Source organism: Pagrus pagrus (genome assembly GCF_965226575.1).
Source record: "Pagrus pagrus genome assembly, chromosome: 14".
NCBI lineage: Eukaryota > Metazoa > Chordata > Actinopteri > Spariformes > Sparidae > Pagrus > Pagrus pagrus.
In genome coordinates, this window is record NC_140198.1 from 18,246,288 (window position 1) to 18,270,140 (window position 23,853).

Sequence of the window (23,853 nt, forward strand, 5' to 3'; positions counted from 1 at the left end):
TATGTGTGTCCATCGACAATATGGACCGTGAAGTGTACACAAGGAGGCTGACAGCCATCACGGTAGCACAGAATAAAGGTTGAGGTGTAACCCTAGAACTCCCATAATGCAGTTAGTCTTTTCGGGGGATCATTTGTTTATATGCAGCTCATATATTAATATCCCTGAACATAAACACAAATTAACAGTTTGTTCCAAATATCAGCATGAAGCTTTAGCTAACGTTCAGACAGCCCGTGTGTTCAGTCTTATCTGACTCTCTATAAGCACACTTTTAATCTGAGTGGTGGGTGTGTGCATGGAGCGTCTGTGGACAACTTTTCGCCTGAATCCCAATGTACGTGTTTGCACGACAGCTCTGCAGGTTTTTATGTAACAGGTTCAAACACAAAAGAAATTCCCCTTTAAAACACATTTTGTGCTGCTTGGTCCCTTTAGGTTAGATAGGTTTGAGCAACAGACATGATACATTCAGTTCGAGTAGTCTCTTCTCTCTTTTGGTTTCTCTTTTGTTGCAAGACAGTAAAATATAAGTTATGCAGGCAAAGTTACATTTTCAAGGTTTGATTGGAGTATCTATGTACACTGGAAGCTACACTCAGTCGAACTGTACATCATCACAGAGTCACAGAGGGGAGCGACGCTTCAGCCGCCCCTTCAGGAATTCTTTCATGATTCACATATTTCACCTTTTATCTCGTTGTCTCACTGCCACACAGCTAAGCCTATTTACAGTACGATGTAACCTCGTACCAACTCAAACAGCGTCATGTATCAAAACACACACCCCCTGCTCTGGAGATTAGTGCTGTTTTCATGGGAAATCACAAAAGGAACAAATCCCCCCCCTTCACATTACAAAGTAGTTAGATCAATACAAAACTAAAGGGAATAGACATGAAATGCACAGTATAAAATGAGTTGTGCATGTTGTGCAAGAGTCGAGGGAACAAATGATACAGAGAAAGAGAGAGAGAGAGAACTCCCAGAGAAATGAGCAGAGAAGCTATATTTGTAGGCTTCCACAAAAAAAAGTTACATTTGCTAAATCTTACCCCAAGTGACCTGTGGCAAGAGTAATATCACATTTGATCAACTCAGACTTATCATTTATGTCCTATCATTTGAAAACTACTAGTTCACCACAGTGTGTCCAGATCTTTGTGTCAGATGCTTAGTGACCCCTCCATGTAGTCCAACTGCCTCAAAACCTCTGATTTAGGAACAATGATGCTCTTTTACGAGAATGGCATCGTCGGCGGTGCTGTCAACATCTTTTGATACAGTTTAGGACGATACAAAGATTATATGTCAGATGGACACACAGTCGTGTCTTCAGACTGCAGAGTCTTTAAAGCAAAGAGTGCCCACCAGCACGGATCCTGGATCAAACTGCCAGAGTAAAAAAAATGGCTTACAAGGGCACTGCAAATCTACATAAGCCATAAAAGCCATGCCACATTTACACCCTGTTAGGGCTATTCTCTCTTAAAGGGACATGCGCACAGTTTACAAACAGAGGAGGCAAAAAGACTGCTGAGAAAGCAGCAGGGTTGGGAAAGTTACTTTGCTGATTCCTGATTGTAAATTTTGCAGTAACAAACATAATGCACTATACTTTAAAAGCCAGCTCAAAATCATCTGCGGCAAAAATCAATCATTATTTCAGCACGTGTCATAATGTGTTAGTGAATCAATCCGCCTGTTTTTTTAAAAGCATGTGATCTGCTCTTCTTTTATAGTTATACCGGACTGGATTACATTTTTTTTTTTTTTTTTATCAGTCAGATCACATTAACAACTCCACAAGTAATCCATTGTTCCCAACCCTGTAAAGCAGTGAGCGTGGCAGACCAGTCACATGCACACTATGGGAAATGTTAGGCTAGAGTACTAACCTTTGGCTCTCTGGCTGCTGGGTACTAAACATCATACAGAATAACAGGCAGCTGCGAGGGGAGGAGACTCAGATGTCCAATGAAAGCACCGTTCACACAGTAAGGTTGCATTTTAGCGAGAGGCAGGTTTTTTTTTTCGTCCACTTTAGAACATTTTGATTAACAAGAGTCAAATCTGCTTTGACAGCAGTTGAATATCTTTCGACTGCTCTCGGCCTCTGTGATTGGCAGAGACCTGTCGCTCCGACCGCATTCACCTCCCCCTCTGTTGAAATAATTAGTCTGTGAACAATCGGCAGTGAGCAATATATGACCTGTTTTTTTTTTTCACAATTGAGAGATCTTCTTTTTTTTCATACATGATACAATGTACTGCGCAAAATGGATATGCGCACATACTGGAAGCATAATGTTGCTGAGGACATGCAAGTTGTTGAGTATACAGCTGCGGAGCAAAAAGCAATGTTTCCCAATGTCATTGTCTTCCTCGTCTTCTCGAAACATCATCTGTCACTCAGATTTGCATCCTTCAAGCGCGCAACTCCTTCTTCGAGTGTGGCTTATTTCCCAGCAGGGCATCAATCTCAGTAATGGTTTGAGGGGTCATTTGGGATAAAATCTGCAAGGAGGAAGGAAGGACGGCAGTCAGTTTAAAATGTGATCTGTCACTTTTGACACTTTGTATGGCACGCAAAGTAGCTTATCTATTGGTTCGAACAACTATGGCTCAGTCTATCAGGGGGAAATTATTGATGTGGGAGGAAAGAAGGTAAAAAAAGAAAGTCTACCCTGAGGGCACCCAGGTTCTCAAGCAGCTGGTCTGTAGTAGAAACACCCAGAAGTACTGAGCTGACTCCCTCACTGCGCAGACACCAGGCTGTAAGAGAGGAAAGAGAGATAACAGTGAAAACCAAAGAGAAAGTCTGACTTCCTAGTTTTTTGTACAGAAATCAGATCACATGCCGCTGTTTTGAATTAAGCAGCACCTAATCGCCAAATAACAAACATGTTTTGACAAGGAATTTTAATGGAGACCTGTTATGCTTTCAGTTTTTTCCTTTCCTTCAGTGTGTTATATAGGTTCTTGTGAATGTAAAAGTTAAAAAGCCCAAAGGCAACGCAAACTGGAGCTCCTCTCTCCTACGGAAAACACTGCTCCTGAAACGCCTCGTCAGTAGTCCTGCTTGTAATTCCCTGACTTTGAGACATCACACTACATCACCATCACATATTTGCATACTTTACGCCTATGTTCATGATAGAAATGACTGTAAATGGAAGCTGAAGACACAACAAAGCCGAACCAGAGACATGGTGAGCGGTGCTGGCTCAGGCGTGTGTGAGCTGACCAATCAGAGAAGACTGGGTATTCAGGACGTGGGCCTTAAAGAGACAGGAGCTAATAGAGAGACAGAGGGGGAATACAGTGCTGCTTCACTGATCAAAATGAGAAAATTGATGATTTTTTTTTTTTTTGCATTAAAGCATGTTAAGCTATTCTAGTAGTAACCCAACATATATCTATGAAACTGAAAAAGGAGAATTATATCTCTCCTGTAAGCAGTAACTCTGACCTAAGATCAGTTAACCAAATACCCTAAAAAGGCTGTATCATGACGGATATCCCAAACCAGTTTGTTTTATAAAAGACAAAGCAAGGATACATGGTGGACAGGCCAATGCTTCCTGAGCAATAAATAAACACTATTGATAAAACACAAAGATAGAAAAAAAAGTCATGTAATCAACTAATAAGGTCACTGATGAGGAATAAAGTGGTTACACACTGGCAGACGAGCACCAACCACTGCATCATCCTCAGATCTGTTGCCAAATTTTCTCTTTGCACAATCAAACAAGCCACTTTTATCTCATGTGTGAAACATTTTGAATCAATAGTGTTACGGCAAAATGCAAATTTAGAATTGGTTCAATCTTTAACCTCCAGTCACACAGCAATAAATCAACAAAGTCTCTGTCTGCCTTCACTGTTCCATCATGTTGTTTGCCTTGGTCATACTGTACCTATGGCTAACTGTGCAGCGGTGCAGCCCAGTCTATCTGCCAGTAGATGGAGCTCCTTGATTTTAGCGAGCTGCCTGCGGCCCTCCTCGCTGTTCACTCGCTCCTTCAGCCACTGGTATCCCTTCACCGGGAGTAAAATGGAGAAAAGCATTGGTACAGTGCTGATTTCACACTGCTATGCCCCACTAATCGGGAAGAGAATTACACTGAGGCTGATTTTCAGTAACAGAAAGCCCAGAGGAGGGCCGGTCAAATCAAACTGACCTTCATTGCAGCTCTGGAGCACTCTGGTACACCATCAGTGTACTTCCCTGTGATTAATCCACAAGCAAGTGGAGACCAGGTCATTGCTCCGACACCTGAGAGAGTGGAATAAGGATAGACACTGGACTGAGAGGAAATTCAAATTAAATTAGAGAAATATGATAAATAGAGCTGCGAAGCTGAGGATGTCTGACCGATCTTGTGGTAGAGCTCAGGAAGCTGCACCTCGACTTTATCCCTCTGGAAATAGTGATACTCTGCCTGCTCACACACAGGCGGTATCAGGTTGAACTGGCGTGCCACCGAGTATGCCTCCTGGTGCCAAACAGAGAGAAACAAGATGTCACCAATCAGCATTTATGCCGCGAGCTGACAGCATTACATTTGTGGAAGTGAGCCTTTCTGAATGGGAGCTCAGCATTCACCATGATTTCCATGGCACTCCAGCGTGAGGTTCCCCAGTACATGGCCATACCCTGGTTTATTACAAATGTCATGGCCCGGACAATCTCTGCAAAACACAATAAATAACGTCAGATTGAAAGTGTTTATCACTCTAGGGCAATTGTTTGCATCCACACCTGACTACTATGACTGCAGCATGATATCTGCATGAGAATACCAGCAAAAAAGAGTTTCAAACATCTGTAACTGACCTTCCATCGGACTGTTGACATCGTTTCTGTTGGCAAAGACGATGTCCACATAATCTAGCTGCAGTCTTGATAAGGATCCTCTTAAACCTGCCATAAACAATAGTAAACGATTAGTCATCATCATCATCATCATCATCATCATCATCATCATCAGTTTGTTCATTCTTGACACCTTCTAACAAGACTGAGAATCTACAAGCATGCCAGCAGCTCTGTGAGGCTGTACTGAGGCACAGCTGTGCTTTGAACTTAATGCTAATGTCTACATGCTGACATGCTCACAACGGCAGTGCTACTGTAGCATGCTGATGCTCAGCAGGTATAATGTTTGCCATGTAGGCTACCCCATATGGTTTAGTGCTATAACTGCATCTGCTAATTAGCACTGAACAGAGTACAGTTATAGCTGGTGGGAATGTTGTTAGTCTTGCAGGTATTTGATCATAAACCAAACTATTGGACAAATGACGGCACTAGATGAGTACCGACTGTGACTCATGGGAACACTTTTTTTTTTTTTTATTTGAAATTGCTGCAGCTAATGTGTATGTAATATAATGTAACCCCCGGGCAGTTACACACCGTCAAAGTGCTCTTATGTTAAAGAAAAATATGCTTTTTGTTTAACCAGACATGGTTAACACCATAGACGCTCATCAAAGCCACCAGACTCCATTTGGAGAAACTGTAATTTTATCGTTGTACACGCACTTTCATCGTAACTCAACAGAAAAACAAAATAAAACTCACCAAAACCATCCTAGTTCATCTTTTAATCTCCAACAACATCCGACTCTGGTTTGGTCTAAATAAATCTTTAATTCATCTCTTTAAGAGACTAAAACGAGCGGACATTGTTCTTGAATTTTTCTTGCAAGGTTTCCTACCTACTTGAGTAGACATACCCCTCTTGGCTATGTTAGCAATTCAAAGTAGAGGTTAAAGTCACAAATGAAGCGAAATATTAAGTCCAAATATGAACACTGTCCTTCACGTAGCTCACTTCTTATGCAATGGACTCAAATCAAAAGCCTCATGACAATGACATTCAAACAGCCCATTCAGCTCCACGGTAAATGGTCACCTCAAGGCCAAACTGCTTACAAAACATACAAAGGAGATATAAAATTTAAAAAGGACAGTAGCCACTCAGCTTTCTTTGGGATTATTTTTGGGAGGAGGAGCTCAAGTGGCTGAACCTGAGATGTCCTCTACATTCCCTCATCTGACCCCCTGTCCTCCTTTGTCCCAGACAAAGAGACAGACTTCAGTTAGTTGATGACAATCCATCGAAACATCAAACCTCATCTCTGCATTTGCATTATTCCTCCGACTAACATATCTTCACAAAATACTGCAAAGGAATAGCCTTGTTTTTTTTCCTGAGCCGTTCTGAAACACAGTAATTGATTTGAGGCACGTTGATGTATTTATGTGACAGGTGATGTAGAGTGGCTTTAACTGAGCGAGACAAACAGACCTCGCACTCAAAAGTGTCATCAAATGATTCATCACAACTCAGTGTCTGTTTACAGGTTGAACTAATGCACTCTGGAACTGTTTTATAGAGAAAAAAAAGTAAGTTATATAAAGTCATTAGAGACACTTAACTGCAGTGATGGTATGTAACTAAGTACATTTACTCCAGTACTGTACTTAAGTACAATTTTGAGGTACTTTGCAGATTCCATACTGCATCAGAGCCAACAAGGCAAACAAAACAATCCGATCTAAAAAACACTAATTCCAATAATCAGAAAAATGCTAAAAATCGTATCTGATATTCAGCCAGGCAGGTAATAGGCCAACCCATAGAGAATATATATGTAAAAATATTTATAAATACTTTTGATACTGACGTACTTTTTTACAACACTGCTTAACTTTGCTGAAAAGAAAAGAAAAGATTAAACTCTACCTTCAATAATGTGCTTTCTGGAGAGTCCTCTCTCTGTCTCTGCTCTGTGGAGAGATGAAAATACATATTTTTGATGTTCTGTTGAAAAGATAAATAAAAATGAGAATTTTGATTAAAAACAAGCACATAGGTTTTTTTCAGTTTTGTACTTACTGGCCTCCCCAGTAGATTTTTGTTGTGATGACAAAACTTGAACGCCTGGCAAGGACACAAGAGGGTTAGGGGTTATCTTCTTAGTTCTACTTCTAATACTATGAACGGTATCTAAACATAACATTCATAGTTTTCTTTCTCTGTGCCTTCAACCGTTGGTGCGTTAAAAATATATTTTTGGACCGTAATGTATTTCTTTCTGTCTTTTTTTTCTTTTTCTCTATCCAAACATTTTCCTCCAGATTAAAAATATCCCAAGGATTTCCCACATGTTTTGTGATCTGGGAGTCTATACTCACATTTTTATCCTTTTATAGTCTTTCTGAAGCTAAAGCTCCTCATTTGTCTAAAAAGCACGAATTTCCCTTGAGATAATTTAATGCTGCGCCTGTTCCAACAGTAATAAAAACATGTAGAAAGGCAGTGCATTTTCAGAACAGAAAGGGATTATTAGGGATTATTAAAGCTTTCAAAAAATAAATGCATGACCTAATAGAGTCAGAAAGCGTTTCACATGCATGTGAGTCAGCTGGGACAAATGAGTAAGATCACCTCCATCCTTTCTTCTTGATGATGTTTCCTAGAGTGATTTCCGCTCTGTGGAGAAGCACATGATTTGTTGTGATGGGTGGATGCCGCAGCACAGCAATATTAAATCACACAGGAAATGTGCGGACATGTCATATGTTAAAGAAACCTGAATGAACAGCTGTTCATTGGGATACATGGAGCACGCCTAGAAATACTTTTTTTTTTTTTAAAAACCTCTACAAGAAGCTAAACGGCAGCAAAAGTTTTAATCAGTGTTTAGAGGAAAAAGTCTGACCTTCCAGAGGCGTACACCTCCGCCGTGTCAAACAGGTTCACTCCGTTCTCGTAAGCTATGGCCATCAGGTTCTCAGCCATCTGGGGGAGCACAAACATTGAGACTTAGAGAAGGAGACAATGGATAAATTCCAATTACCCAGAGGTCGTCCGTGAAGGTCACTATGCAGGGAGGATAACCCAGCAGACATAATATCTAATATCTCACCACACAGTTATAGTTTCCAGGTATCTGTTCGGTGGGATTTTGAAACAAGTCTATAATTGAAAACCCTGTGATTTGCGCTCACAGTGCAGAGTGTTTTCCACAAAGGCAATATGAGCGAGCGTGCTCGGGAATCGACTTCTCATACAAACAGAAAGAGACACCAGCGTTCTCACCTCATCAGAGATCTGTGATCCGAATGTCACCCAGGTGCCTGAACGAGAGGCGAGACGGAGACGTTAGTTTTGTTTGAGGGGTTGAAACGGAGATTAATATTTTTTACTGCCTTCAAAACAACTTACCTAACCCGAGGCAGGAAACACGCAGGCCTGACTTCCCCAGGTTCCTGTGAAGAAAAAAAAAGAAATGGAAGATCAGAAGTGAACAATTGGAGGAGACGGTACGGTGTGTGGGTATTTAGGATGCCTTTGCACACAATAACAGGTGAGATCCCATCTTACAGTACGCTCGTGTGAGTGACAAGCACAGAGCCGAACAGTCCTGAATGATAAGAAGACTTTACTGCTATTTTATCCTCCACAACATTTCAGAGGCAAATATTGATGCTCCACTACGTTCATTTGACAGCTGTGGTGACAAGTTACTTTGCAAATTCAGATTTAGTATCGAAGTTGTTATTAGTAAGATTTGACCAGAATTAAAAAGTTGTTCCAAATACAAACGGGGTGATATCACCAGAGGGCTGCTCACAATACTCTCAGCTGTAGCTATCTGTCACTGCAGCTAGTTGCTGTTAGCTAATTCACTGCCTGGCCGAACTGATCACGGAAAAGTTACCAAGAGCAACAAGGCTCAGCTCAACCGCGTTTAGCAGCCTCCAAGTGAACACGGCTGTACACAAGACTGTTACTGATCACAGCCTCCGAGACCGACGGAGGTCCGTTAGACACCAGGGGATACAGTACAGAGGTGATTTACAATGGCTCTGGCAAGGACTATGACTCATAGGGGGACGAGAAGACACAGCAGGCGGGGGACAGGAGAGGCATGCAGTGGATAAAAAAGCCTTTAGAGCTGAAATATTTTCACATCTTACTCTGTGAATTGAGGATTTATTTCGACCAAACCGGTGGTGATTGAAGAAAGACAGACCGAAAATGTTTCAGTGAGTTTTATGTTGTTTATGTCAAGTTCAGACGGTGTATGGTTGTATTTTTCTGTAAAGTAAGGGAAATAGGTGTAAAAATGTTTCTTTTCTTGACATTTTGTGAGCTAATTTTTTTTTGTTAGACGACCAAGTGAACTCACTGGTCATGTGGCTGAAAGTACGCAGGGTATCGGACTAACGCGGTAAAAAATTGTATTACGAGACGGGAAAGGCAGGGGCTAGCTGCTTAGCATGCTAACTTCAGTAGGAATCTCTGCAACACAGCATGTCTTTGACACACACGTCAACAATGTTGTTTCAAAAATGTTTTCAAGTAAAGTTCTGGTCATATCTCACAAATTGAGTATGCTACAGTAATTCACCATTGTGGTAGTGCTACTACGACTCAGGTAAATGATTTTATTTTTGTTCAATGCACGAGAAAAACTAAAAATACTTGTTCAGCTGTACGTGTACCATGGACATACAAAGACAGAAAAATAAAAATGATGGTGTGGTGCATGAAACCGAACAAAAGATTAAAACACCAAATGTTCCTTAGAGTTTCTGGGTGTGAACGCTTCAGCCTCCACTTCTGCTCAAAGTCTTTCTCGCCTGTGCTTAAATTACCTCCTGTGTCTAATTATTTCTGAACAATTGACCTTTCATCCTTCGTATGTTAACAGTTCAGCGTATCACACTGGGTCAGTTAAACAGCCGGAGGGAACAGAGCTCGGCTCAGATATAGAGTCGGGGCAAAGGCTTCTGCACCGTAAATGGTCCAAAATGTTCCATAAGCTAGAGAGGAGTCCATTACCCAACACGCCACATCTGATTATCCAGACAGCTGAATTTTGAAGGGCGTGTGGGGAGGAGCGGAGAGCTGCATTTCTGACCACAGGAGCAGCTGAAAATGGTGTGGGCTCCATGCTCGGCTCTCCTCCTCCTCCTCCTCCTCCGTGAGCGCTCTCCCCCATTCTAATTAGCCAGGGAGCCAGCTGGAGAGGCAGCAGAACTGCAGTGCATCTCGCTGCTCGCCGTCTTTTCATCTCCAGCGCCTCTCCCCTTTCTGCCTGTCTGCCTGCCTGCGTCCGCCACAAATAGCCAAATGCAGAAAGACAGACTGTCAGAGCATTTAGACTCAGTCGAACGAGTCCTGCTTTTTATTCTCCCCGGTCTATTTTTAATGGCTGACCTTAAGCTATTTTTAGATTCCTGCATATGTAAGCGTTTGTGTCTGTGCCACTGTGTGAGCGTTCACTGTGCGGGGGCGTCAGTGTTCATGCGTGCGCTGCATGTGGGTGTGAGGCGCATATTGTTTGTGTCATTCCTTTAAAGCCTGTCAAAATAGCACACAGGTGGAGGGTCAGGGAGGCTATACGCAGGGAAAGGGTGTCAGCGGGGTTTGATGTTGATGAGTCCTTGTGTGGTAATCTGGCTCTTTGTCAACCAATGACAGCTCTGCCTGTTTTCACACACAGTCAGACAGTTACTTTGAACACTGGGAGTAAATATAAATGAGGCACATGGGAGAAAACACACTTCACAGACTTTTTCGAAAGCTTTTTTTTTTTTTCAAATAAATATTTTTTCAGTTGTTTTGTTCTCGTTTACTGGCATCTCTCTCTGACATCCATCAAATTGAGCCTTTTTGCCTCGACTTCAGTCAGGGTAAATTAAAGGAAAATTTTGGTGTAACAACGTTTGACGAGGTTGGACCAGCAACAGCATCCCAAAAATGTTCCCTGCTAGTTAAAACAGCTTTACTCAGCAGCTTCACAGCAGAAAGAAAGACTTGGAATCCATCAAAAATGGCAGCAATTAGGTCTCAACATCACCTGAAGGAATAATGAAGTGTATCTGCACGCTCAGAGAATACAAATACATTTTTGTGCCTCAGAGTGCAGTCCCAAACTAGACACTTAATGAGGATTAATATTATAAAACTTTTTTTTAAAACAATATATTCAGCAGACTGGATGTTTTGTGGGGTTTCATTATATTATCTACATTTTATAGCCCAACAGATTTATAGGCGGGCCGATTTTATCAGCCAATATTGGCCGATAAAATATATTATATATCACGGATATATTAGTCTGGCAGACTCCAGACCTCCACAGCACTGTGTCAGTGCTGGAAAAAGGTCTGGTTGCACCCATTATCATTCTGGTATACTGCAGGGGGAATCTATGCTCTGGCTTGTTCTCACGTCATTAAACCAATTCACAATCTTTGCCCCTGCGAAATATTGTCGGAGGAAACTTGGTTTGGACTTGGGGAGGTGAGCCCTGGCATTATAATGGCAGAATCCCTGCAAAAGAAAAGGTAACAGCTGCTAGCTTGTTTATGTTCAGGTTCACATCACCTCAGCGAACAGGTCAGAGTGTTAGAGTAACTTGCCAGTTTCAGGGACATATACATGTAGGTTGCTAGCTTGGGGGTTGTTGTCGTTGGTTCAGGTAGCAATTGGGATTTAAAAACAGTAACACTAAGATAACAAAAGGAGGGGGGGAATAGGCACCCAGTGACAGGCAGATATACAGTATCAGAGATTTATCGGTTTTGGTGTATATGTTGTCTAATAAATGCTGCATATGCAACATAATGGAGAAAGATGCTTAGGGTAACTTATAATGATTAAATTCCCTGTAAAGTTGAATGTTTCACTGCACTAATGTCATTTTGGACGATAAATTGTATTTACTCCCCAATATCGGGAGTAAACTGAGTACCTAACATACTATCGGCCACAAAACTTGGTATTGGTCAGGCTCTACTGCATTTTCAGTCTTCTGTTTTACATCTTTAGCATTGCTTATGAATAGCCAGTTATTGAGCCTGAGGCTATTTTTGCACTGGTAATAAATGTCAGTTAATTGCACTACAGTAATAAAGCCTAAATCCAGCTGTGTCTACACCTTCACACAAGAGTTCATGTTCCTTTCAGACCTTCCTTGTCAAGTTGTACCATGGTGAAAAACAGTGATTAAAAAAAAAAGATAAGCTAAACAACTAAACATGACTCAGCATTAGGAGAATGTCAAGCATCCAGTAGCATCCACACATGCACTCATTCTCTGTTTCAGTGTGCTTTATATCTAAAATGCTTTTTTAAAAGATGGATAATAAGTGTGTTCAGTTGTCACCGTGTTAGATCAGGAGGAACTGAGGAACCAGAATGCTTCAGTAGGTGAATTTCATGATTGCGCTGCCACATAACAAACAATATATATATATTTCTTTGTTTTTTTGTTTCTGGGCAATAGAGGATGTCATTGTTTCCCTGTGTGACAACTGGCCGCCCCCTCCCTGCTCTCAACTCCACCACTCTCTGCAGTGCTGCAGTCTGCTAAATTACTATCAGTGAGTCTGGAGAGACACATGCTCTCTTTCCTCTCACTATCTCCTTCGTGACAGTCTCTCCCACTCTCTCTTTCACGCACACACGCACATGCATGTGAGCAGACGCTCGGCCTATATCTCATCTGACATGGATTTGCAGGATATTATGCGCGAACATGACGAGATCTATATTGTGCAAGCGACAGCCGGGCTGGTCGATGCTTTCACGTGCATATTCACGCTTGATGGGAATTACACTCCAACACAGGCACAGATCTACATACGGTCACGCATGAATGCACCCGTGAGCTCACAGAAACACAGATGCTTCTCTGTGGCCTTTGTAAGTGGGGCTGCTTTCTGTTTCCTTGCTTATTTTTTTATCCCCGTGCCATAAATCATGAACTTCAAACAAGGTGATTAGACTTGGCCTGGCTGTTCCAAACATTATTAATGGAGGAGAGAGCGGAGGTGCACAGGTGCTCTGTCACGGTGTAGTCAGCATTTTAACCTGTGCTGACATTTACAGTTAGTTTTCACCTGAGACGGGAGGAAGGCACTATATACAGATGGTTCGCTGCAAATGATGGAGTTTTTTTGCCTCCAGTTGTCATAAAATGCCACATACATGCTGAGCAGGCTTTTCCTCCAGAGGGAAGCACACCTAGATATTAATAACACTAACGTCAGTGTGTGTGTCTGTGCGTGCTTAAACACACATTTTCAGAGCACAAACTGTGGGGAGATTGGTGGACTGTCTGTCCTCTTTTTATAGTAATGATGCTGTATTCACCGTTTTAGTGTTTAAAGGGACGGTTCACCCAAAATTACAGGGAACATTTATTTCTTACTCATGCTGAGATTTCTGCCTCTACCTTCACACAATAGAGGTGAATGGATTTTTACGTGTGGCGCTCACATCTCTGAGAAAATGCATTTTTTAAATGATCGACCCAAACACCTCTCTGCTACAATCAGAGTCCTTGTTGCTCTGAATAATCCGTAGACCTGTAACTGTTTTCAAAGAGACACTTCCTTCAGCAGAAAGTAGTTTTATGAAAAGTGAGATCTGAAGGGTATCCGGAGTATCAGGGACGCTGTTTCAGCTGCTGAAATAAAAGAAGAGAATCTCCAATGCTGTGATCACCACAAACAAAATGCCTTTCACTTCCATGGTGCTGAGGCTGAGGCAGGCATTTCAGAGACAGATATCTCACAAGCCATCAGTCCAAGGTACAAGGTACATTTATTGGCATTTTTTAAACCACAAGGATTTAAAAAACACAACAATGTTCGAGTCCTTTGAGTCCTGCTACATCCATTTTAGAAGTTAGAGTGTTGATTACGTACTTTAGGACGTCTTAATGTTAAAGGGGAATTCTGGTATTTTCAAACCTGGGCTCTATATGCAATGTAATCCTTTGGGGCAACTGTTACATCCACTAAAAGTGCATGTTTTTGCTACTGACAGGCTGAGGTTGTTATTCTAAGTGTCTGAGAACATTACAGAAACAACTGCTACATAATTAAACTTTTGTTAAAGACTAAGGTCTTTTTACAACCAGAAACAGAAGTCTTGTTCAGAAGTGGACGTTCGAAGGTGCCCCAAATGACTACGTTGCAGCCATGTCGGGGCTGCCAGCCAAGACGATCTACTGGACCGATCCAGAAACTTTTGGCATGTTTGAATTGTTACACACAAAAACATGTAAATATAGGGCTCCGGTTTAAAAATACCAGATTTGTTGTTATTATTATGTTACTTTTTTCTCATTATTATTTGAATGAATATTAATGTGTTCCTTATTTATATGTACAATTAGGCTATTGATATCAAATATATTTATGATGCTTGCATTATGGTCTGTTCGTTGCCTTGTTTGATTTATATTGTATGACAAAATGAGTTTGTATCAAACAAAGTATGCGTGTACAAAGTACAATGTACAAAGTATTCAGTGCTGTGAGCGCCACAAACAAAATCCTATTTACTTCCATTGTATTGAGGTTGACACATCAGAGACAGATATCTCACAAACTGGACAATAAACCAAGGACTCTCTGAGGGACGCGAGCCCGGTTTAAGTCCAACAGCGCTCTAATTCTTGCTTCCGCTATTATCAATGAATTAGGTTAAACAACAGACTTCTCATGTGACGTGATGTTTCTTAATCCACTATATTAAAACAGTTAGGAAAGTAGGTCTGTCCTAATTATAAAATACACATGCTGTGAGCGGAGCGAATGGGGGAAAGAAGCAAAAAGACTCATACACCAAACACACACACACACACACACACTCAAACTCAGCTGCTCTCCTTTAATGTTGTGTATCCACTGCTAACATTTTATTAGCGGTTGTGACTCTCCTATTAACTTAAATTGCATGTAATCAAGGGGAACAGCTGAGAGATTACGCCAGCTGATATTAAAATTGTGAACCCTTATATATATGTATGACTTGTCTGTTTTTCTATTCATGGTTTGAGGCTGTTTATGAGGGGGTGCGTAGCACTCCAATGTGAACTGGGTATTAAGGGTGACTTGAAGGTGAAACAATACAAAAACGTCTACGCAGTTTGAACCTTGAGTCGTCTCAGCATGTTCAAAAGGATTTTATTACTGAAATCCAGTGTTTGGAAAGGTCACTGCACTCTGCTGCTCCCTGCCGACGTGTTTCATGTCGGTTGAGAGAGGGTTGAAGCCGAATATTGGAGCGATATGTCAGTTTCTTTGTCTGCTGCCTCTTAAATATAGACTAGATGTTTTTGAGTGAGGGTTTGCAAAGTTTCTTTTTTGATTTAAAACATATGAACTATTTTGTTACTTTGTGAAAATGAGTTGAGTAGTGAAGTGTGTGAAAATGCATTAATTATTTTTTGCAATGCTTCTTCCAGACATCTGAAAATGAATTTTCAAATTGTTTTTGAACCTTGATTTTACCTGCACTTACTATCCTGCCATCGCAGTTTGAGGTTAGCTTTCAGTTATGCACTGATAGTAGCAGGCTGAAACAAAATTATTACAGGAAAGACACGCTTGTTTTAAATTATATTTCAGTTTAAAGGTGCAATATGTAAGAATTGGCCACCTGTAGAGTTCATACTCAAAACAAACAGGGGGCAGCACATCACTGGGGTAACCGCTAACTGCTGCTAGCTGTAGCTGCTGTTAGCTGGTTAGCTCAATTAGTCATTCACCTCGCGGTCTCAACTGGGAACTCGGAGCTAATTGATTAACATCTGATCTAACTTCAGCAGATATCCCTGCAACACAATACAAAGATATTATAACTTTAAAACTGTGATTTCTTCAGTCTTTTGATCATTTTAGTTAATTTTTTAATGTTTTCAACTTAAATTCTTACATAGTGCACCTTTAAGTATTTCAATTACACATTTTCTGCAGTATTATGATCGTATTAATTGTATGTTTTCAAATGAACTTACTGCATTTTCAAAAATATTTTTGTTGGATTCCTCCGCGTACCACTAGAGCGAGCTTGTGTACCACCACGGGTACGTATACCACAGTTTGAGAATAGTGGCTTTGAGATATTTTATAACTGTACAGATCATATAGAACAGTTGCTTTAAGCATTTTAATTACATGTACATTTTCCATCTAATTTTATAGCATTAGATCAATGTAAAGTGTCACATTTAATGCAAAGCTTTTCTACCATGTTGAGTCATTGTGAATAAATTAAATGGCTTAGTCAGATTAAATCAAATTAATGCAGATTAATACATACACCCTTTGTTGTATTATATTAGATCATGTGAGGTTGAGGAGAACTTCTACACAAACCTAATATGTTTTTCAAGTCATTATTATTCATTCAAGTATTATGCATGAAAGTAGTGCATTTGAAATTGTTTTGTCTGTCTCCAGTAATAAATCATACATCTAGTACTTTAATGTATTGACTCAATATGCATTAAATGGGACCTTTACATTGAAGTTATGTTATAGAATTAGATTGGAAAATGTACATGTAATTAAAATACTTGAAGTCACTGCTGTTTTTCTGTTTTGCTTTTTTCAGTGTACATAAAGACTTATTGAGACGTTTCCATGACCAGTGAAGACTCTTTTCATTCGACTGTGTTTCTGCTCTTATGTAACGACATGCAGATGACTTTGCCTCTGCCGGGAGACATTACCAGACTTTGACTTTGACTGGACGGCCTATTCAGAGGACGTGACGTGGATTTTCTGGCTCTGATTATGATGCAAAACAAGCCTTGACACTATTGCTTCCATCCCCAGGCAAATATTGACAAACATAAGCCTCATTACACAACACTGACCCGGCAGTCACTTTAGAATTGGGATAGATTAAGTTGTCGGCTTGATGTACTTTAATATGCACAGTTTTTAAAATCTGTTGCATTGTTAATATACATTATTTGGTGGCGTATAATATTTTTTCGCAGTCTAGCAGCCGAAAACAGATAATGGCCGAGATATAGTTTGGTTACGAGCCAGTTAAGAGTTTGCATAACTTGTTGCAGGACCTCAATGCCAGTCTCTTCCTTCATGTACTTCCATGTTTAAAAAAAGGTTCAATGAAAAATGGATGAAAGGTGATGTCACTAATCTGCTCAGCCAACTGGAAACTCAAAAATCCAGACGAGAGGAGACTTGAAGGTCAAGGTTGTTTTGCCGGATGCTGCCTTGTTCTCCTCCCCGCTACACAAACTGTTTGTTTCCACTGATTATTAATCACGATAACACTGTGAGGCAAAATCACTTAATTATCACTTAATTATCATCCATGATGAGTCCACTCTGTGAAGTCCATGTTTCATCACTGTTTGGGATTCATTACAAGTTAAATACATGTGGTGTCCAGAGGGTTTTATCAAAGTGGGAATAGTCTGGTGGCTAATTTTTCAGCGGCTTTTCAGAGTCGTATGCATGAGGCATCTCTTAAAGCAAATTATACTCGCAGTAAACGGGCTGTGATCAAATGAGCTAACTGAGGCTGTGAAGTCCTCGTAACCTCAGCGTGTATAAAAGTGTAACTGTGACAACAGGCGTGCTGTGAGAGTAATAAGGCCAGACTGGATCACTGTCTCAGAGCAATAAATGACCACAATATATCTGTAAAACTTGACAGGGTTGTTCATCAGCGCCAATGACTCCATCATCACTTCATCGGCTGCTTTCAAAACTCACCGTTCGAGAGCACTCTGTTAGAGAACAGCACCTCTCCGCTCAGTGAAATGTCAGGACACTTCAAACCCCGACACAAAGGCAAACACATGGACACCGTGTGTTCGGTAACTCACATTACAGGACATTTCTGTTTGTTACGTGGTTTAGATTTTAGAAGACATCAGTGGGAAAGTCTTAATTGTTTATTGCTATGAGATAGTGATCCAGTCCCAGTCTTATTACTCTCACAGTAGGCCCGTTGTTAGTTACACTTTTACATATGTATATTACATTACAAACACATTACATATTCATACTGACACTGTGTAATTATACTCTACATGTATATGATTATATATTTATTTATCATATTTAAATCATGTTATATCACTGCCCATGAGCTTAGCTTAGCATTAAGACTGGGGATACAATAAGCAGGAATCTATCTGATGGTAATAAAATCCACCAACCAGCTACTCTACGGCTAACATTAACATGTTTTATCTCGTTTGTGTGTTCTGTACAAACCTAAAGTGTAAAAATTACACACTGTGGTTTTACCAGATAAAATTCTGGACTATGTCTTGGCTGTCACTTCCTGGAGGTAACCAACGACCTGGCAACCACTCCCTGTTTCCAGTCATTGTGCTAAGCTAAGCTAACCAGCTGGCTACAGGTTCATGTTTAGCGTACAAACACGAGCGTGGTACCGATCTTCTCATCTCACTCTCTGCCACAAAGCCAATAAATGTTGAACTATTCCTGAGACAAATTATGAGACAAAATTCACTGCACAGAACATAAATGCTGGATTTAGAAAGAGAAGAATGTCGTTCTGTTGTTTAAGAAGCTACGACCAAACTGTCCTTTAACAACGGCTGACTCTCTTTCCTGTGCATGTCCTGTGATAGTTGCATCCAGCTGCCTGCAAATGACACAATGTGTCCCGCTGCCATGAGATTACAAACATCCAGGAGAAATGTCCAACAGATAAATCTGTGCTGGAGATGCACCTGACCTGCTGCTGGTGAAAAGAGAGGGCTCGGTTGCCATAGAGACGGGCAATTTGCTGAATGACAGGAGTTTGCCTGCGTGACTTGTAAACTCACCCCTCCACAAGTCCCAAAAAACACAGAATCTCTGCTGTTTTCTGAAGATTTCTGAGGATTTAAAGATATCCAACACAGTTACATGAACATAAATTATTCAACAGGGCAAAACTATGTCTGTTTATCTGATGTGGCTTCCTGGTTTTCCTGGAGAAGTTGGTCTAAAGGTTTCACAGTTATTGTAATCACACAATGATCAATCAATCCCTCAGTTTGAAATATGTTTCAATACTGATATTGATTAATCAGGTTTTCTCTCTTACGAGCAGTAAACCCTGAAGGGCCGTGCATTCATACATTTTATTTCCCCCAGTTTTCCTGTGATAACGAGTTAATTGCAATTGTTTTCTCGAGATCTCGAGTTATTATCTCGAAATAAAAACTGCCATTTTCCCGAGATAATGGGATGATTTTCTCGAGATCTCAAGATAACGAAACTTTGTTTTCCCGAGATAACGATATAATTAATTCGAGATCTCGAGAAAACAAAACGATAGTGTAGTGTATTAAATTATTGCAGGAAACATCATTCAGTGTAGCAATGTCAGAGGAGCAGGAGCATATCGATCACTGCGTCACATATGTTTTCAATCAAGGCCTGACACAGGCTGGAATAGCATTATGCCTTGCTATTACAGATAATGTACACATTAGTGTGGGTAATCTAAAAAGACGGTTAGCAAGGCTTCAGCTATATTGGCGACTCAATCTAAGTGAGCCTGATGTCATCATTAACTACATAGCTGACCAGCTATTAGGTCCCAGCATCTCCATAATCTCAGGCCTATCATATCACAGTCATTATCTCGAGATCTTGAATTAATTATGTCGTTATCTCGGGAAAACAAAGTTTCGTTATCTCGAGATCTTGAGAAAATTATCCCGTTATCTCGGGAAAACGGCAGTTGTTATTTCAAGATAATAACTCGAGATCTCGAGAAAACAAATGAAATTAACTCGTTATCACGGGAAAACGGAGGAAATAAAATGTATGAATGCATGGCCCTTCAGGGCTTCCGTAGTAAACATCCATGACGAGCCATTTTCTATGTTGATTGCATAGTTTACACATTGGTCGCCTTTTCATCACATTTTTCCCTAATCTTCCAGACCACACACACACACACACACAATCAATGCAGCAGTGCACAGCAACAGCGTTACAGAAGTATTCTAAAGAAAATGAGTCAGATATGAGGAAACTTCGATCTAAGAAAAGAGAGAGTCAAACAGAGGGAGAGTTGGGCCAGGGGGTGTCAGCGGGGGCTCATGGGAGTGACATCTGGCAGCAGGTGCCATCATCTGTGACCTGTCCATGAGTGATGAATACTCATGTTAATGAGATAGCAGGAGGGACAAGAAAACATGCAGGCAAACAGGGCAAAAAGTGGCAAATATAGGTGCCATCGGGAAAATGGAACACAGACGAGATTGCAGCATTTCGCTTCTGCTCTGTCGTGGGGTTTTTTTTCATGTGGACTCAATCAACGTCATGTCAAGAAATCTCTGACATTCACTCTCTGCAGACTCATTCATACAGCACACGGACATCTCTCATGTACATTCCTGTTTCCTCCTGACAGTCTGATTGTGACTGCAGTGTAAAATGGAGAATGTGCGACCACTGTGCTGCCACAAACACGCTCTGCGGCCGGGTGGCGGGGCTTTGAGCGGTTGCTGAAGGGACTGATAAGCGACAGCAGTGCTGGCTGATTAGGAAATAAGACAGACAAAAACTAAAGGCAATGCCTGGGGTGTTGCCCCTGGCAACTGGAGCTGGCCATATGCTGTATAGACTTATTGTGCTGCTGCACTCCCTATTAGTGACACTTTTCCTGAGGCAGCAGAGCAACCAGAATAATCCAACCTAATCACAAGTATGTACTGTATGCTAAGAGAAAAAAAGAGGAGATATCCAGGTTTCGTCCTGTGCCTCATTCCCTTTTTAAACATCCTATTAAATGAAAACTAAATTGACTGAGGAGAATGGCAGCAATTCAATCAACCTGATTACCAGGAAAACAGGTCATTAAAACTCTCCTCCTCGTCTAAATGGAGGAAACAGGCGCTGTGAGGGTATAGACTTATAGATAATGTGTTTTTATATGTGGATTTACATTTGTGCATTATTTTCCACTGCTGTGAGGCTCCCTTCAGTGCCACAGTATAATGTTGGCATTGCTCGTTTCTGCAAACCATGGATGTCTTACATTTGTATGTTTCATATATGGCATCATTATTTCTACAAAACAAGTCATGACACGCTCAGATTAGATTAGCGAGGCGAGACAGCTGCCAAGCCAGAGACCACTGTTTGAGACGCCGTTTCATCATCATGTTAGGAACCATTTGATATTTGTAAGAGGACATCAGGACGTTTCCAGCCATGCTGTTGGCAACAAAACTGATTGGTTTATTTTGATGAGACGTCGCGACGATTTCCAGCTATGTTTGTGAGCTAAACATGATCTTTTCCTCACCCCAACCGAGTGTTTGTTGTACCTAAACCTAGCCAGACCACGTGCACAGCGTTGTCGCAACTTAAAATGAAGAAAAGTTTTAACATATCAGTGGTTTGCAGAAACATACATTGCCAACATGCATTGTGCTGTGAGGGGGGGGGGTGCCCTTGTCAAGCTGAAGCTCTAATCCATCAAGGTGAACAGACTCAGATTCTTCTTCTTTTCTTGCTGTTTATCCAGTCTGTTTTCCCCCCTACATTATGACTCAGACCTGGTGTGTGTGTGTGTGTGTGTGTGTGTGTGTGCAACAATGCTTTCCTGTGCATAAGACACTCTACACGCTGCAGCAGTATATTATGAAAATGAAATGCTATTAAAACCTCCAAGAAAAGCCGGGGTGTCCTGGGGTGATGTGGGGTAAGCTCTTATTGGAGGCTTTTTATTAATCTGTGGTGGAGGGGCATAAAACACACATGCCTTTGGTAGATCCTCCTATATGCACACAGTCTGTTCTGCTGTGATAACATTATGGCTGCTTGGTATGGATTATATAAGCAGGAGTGATGTAAAGCGAGTAAATGTCGTATTTTTATAAAGTCAGTAAAATCAGTGCTGTCGGCACACTTGCTGATGTGCTAATGGATACGTAGGCAGCCCGCACAGTATGTTACAGAACGCATGTTGGTGACAACTCAAGCTGACCTGGAGTTCAACTCATCTCAACAAAACAGATGGACGGAAATAGACACAACAGAGCTGCCAGACAGGTGAAGCTGCATGATGAGAGGAGGGCCGATCGCATCACCTGCGCGGGATGATGCTCATTATGATAACCTGCTACCTGGAGGTGAAAGTGAAATGAAAACCACCGCTCCACCCAGCTCCTGATCTCCATACTCACCTGTACTTCATACTGGTGTGGCGCCCGATGGCCTCCTTCATGTGGGCATGGCCCTGAGGGGCCTGGCGGGACCCGGACCCCTCCCTGGTCTTGACCGAGCCTTGGGACATGTAGTTGCCATTACTCCCCTGTCCACTCCCTCCTCCTCCGCCACCTCCTCCTCCACTGCCACCTCCTCCTCCACTACCACCACCACCTCCTCCTCCGCCTCCCCCTACTCCCCCACTGCTTCCTCCAGGAGGCGGAGCGGTGCGAAGGCCACAAAGTCGGTCCTCGCTGCGACTCTTGAGGTTGTGCTCGGTGCAGGCGAAAGACACCTGCATCCTGACCCTGGTTTCCGGTGTCTCTTATTTTGAGAGAGATAAAGAAGGGGGGGTGCTTTTTGGAAAGTCGCACGAGCTGTAATGTCTGTAAACTGTCGGAGCTGCTTGACACTGTTTTTCTCCCCGTTGTGCTGTTGTGGCAAAGCTCATACAAAAAGGCTCAGACAAGGGCAGGTCAGAGATTTTGGCTGAGAGCTGGAGGGAGCAGGCGAGAGTCCAGCCTCTAACATGACACACACAGAGTCACCGTCTGCTCCGTCTCCTGTCTGGTGATGCAAACCTGGCAAAAGGGCTCTTTGAGTTTTCACACTCGCAAGATGCATCGGGGCTGCTCTCCAGAAACCATCAGGAAGCTTGTAAGCTCACAGCAGTCCTCAGACGGATTTGGGGATGTGGCAGTTCTTGGGGGAAAGCTCTCTGGAGAAGAGTGTCAGCAGCTCGGCCTGTTCCCCTTTCACATACATGCACGGGCTCGTATGGCTTATGTTGGGGTGGTGGTGGAGGTGGTGGAGGAGCAGCACTTGAGAGGTTGCTGTCTTCTGTTCAGCTGAGGTTAGTTGTGTCTGCCTGGAGCCGAGGAGCTCCGGAGTGTGCCGCAGCAATGACACAACCACAGCTACAGGCATCCTCGCACCTCGCGGCGAAATAAGGCATTTTTCTGTCTCTGTTGTGTGTTTTTTTGTTGTTGTTTTTTTTTTCCCCTCTGTATCGCAGCAAACACTCCCGATTGTTCGAATTTACATCGCCGAGGCGAAGCGGTCCGAGCGGGCGGGCAGAGAGAGGATTCACACAGTCAGACCCAGGCGACGCATCATCGCCCAGCAGCCTCACGCAGCATCAAATTGATGCGAGGAGAGAAGGAGAGAGAGGGATGGAGAGAAGGAGGGGAGAAGGAAAAGAAGAAATTCAAGAGCAAAAAACACCGAGCCGGTTTTTTTTCTCCTTCTTTTTATTACCTTCAGCGCGTGAAGTCGTTCACACACCGGCAGCTGGAGCAGCTGTGCAGGTCTCCTGTTATTCGACAAAAGCTCGCGGTGCACGGGTTTGAAAAAAATGCCGGCATACTGGCCCAAAAATCAGCTGCAGCAGACATCTCGCAACGCTCTCCCCCTCCGAACCATCGCTGTCACATCAAAGTCAGAAGACTTCCTCTCTTCCCTTTCTTTCCTTCCTTTTTTTTTTCTTCTTCCAGAGGCTCCAAAAATGTTCACGACACACAAGCAATGTGGGGGTTTTCAAGATGCTCTCTCTCCCTCTCTCTCTCTCTCTCGCTCTCTCACTCTCACTCTCTCTCTCTCTCGGGTGTGATCTCTACATTTTTCATCACACTGGTGTACACACACACACACACATCTCATCACACCGTCACTTCATGTTTGTGGAGCTTAAAAGCACCACTGGCTCCTGAAATTGAAAAAAAACAACAACAACAAAAACACACATTTATTTTTTTTCACATCTGCACACAAGCTCTGGCATTTATATAATACACACAATG

At 41.9% G+C, this 23,853-nt stretch overlaps 1 protein-coding gene across 1 annotated transcript; it reads right to left on the reverse strand.

Annotated features, from left to right (window-relative positions):
• Nucleotides 1-983: 983 nt before the first annotated feature.
• Nucleotides 984-23,628, reverse strand: LOC311269493 (voltage-gated potassium channel subunit beta-2). Its single transcript, XM_084373660.1, has 14 exons — nt 22,033-23,628; nt 8,247-8,290; nt 8,121-8,158; nt 7,741-7,820; nt 7,467-7,511; nt 6,915-6,959; nt 6,762-6,805; nt 4,844-4,930; nt 4,613-4,698; nt 4,382-4,502; nt 4,188-4,282; nt 3,924-4,044; nt 2,687-2,775; nt 984-2,517 (listed from the first exon to the last, which is right to left on the reverse strand). The coding sequence occupies exons 1-14, from the start codon at nt 22,353-22,355 to the stop codon at nt 2,428-2,430; spliced, it is 1,308 nt and encodes a 435-aa protein (XP_084229786.1). The 5' UTR covers nt 22,356-23,628; the 3' UTR covers nt 984-2,427.
• Between the last annotated feature and the right edge of the window lie 225 nt (nt 23,629-23,853).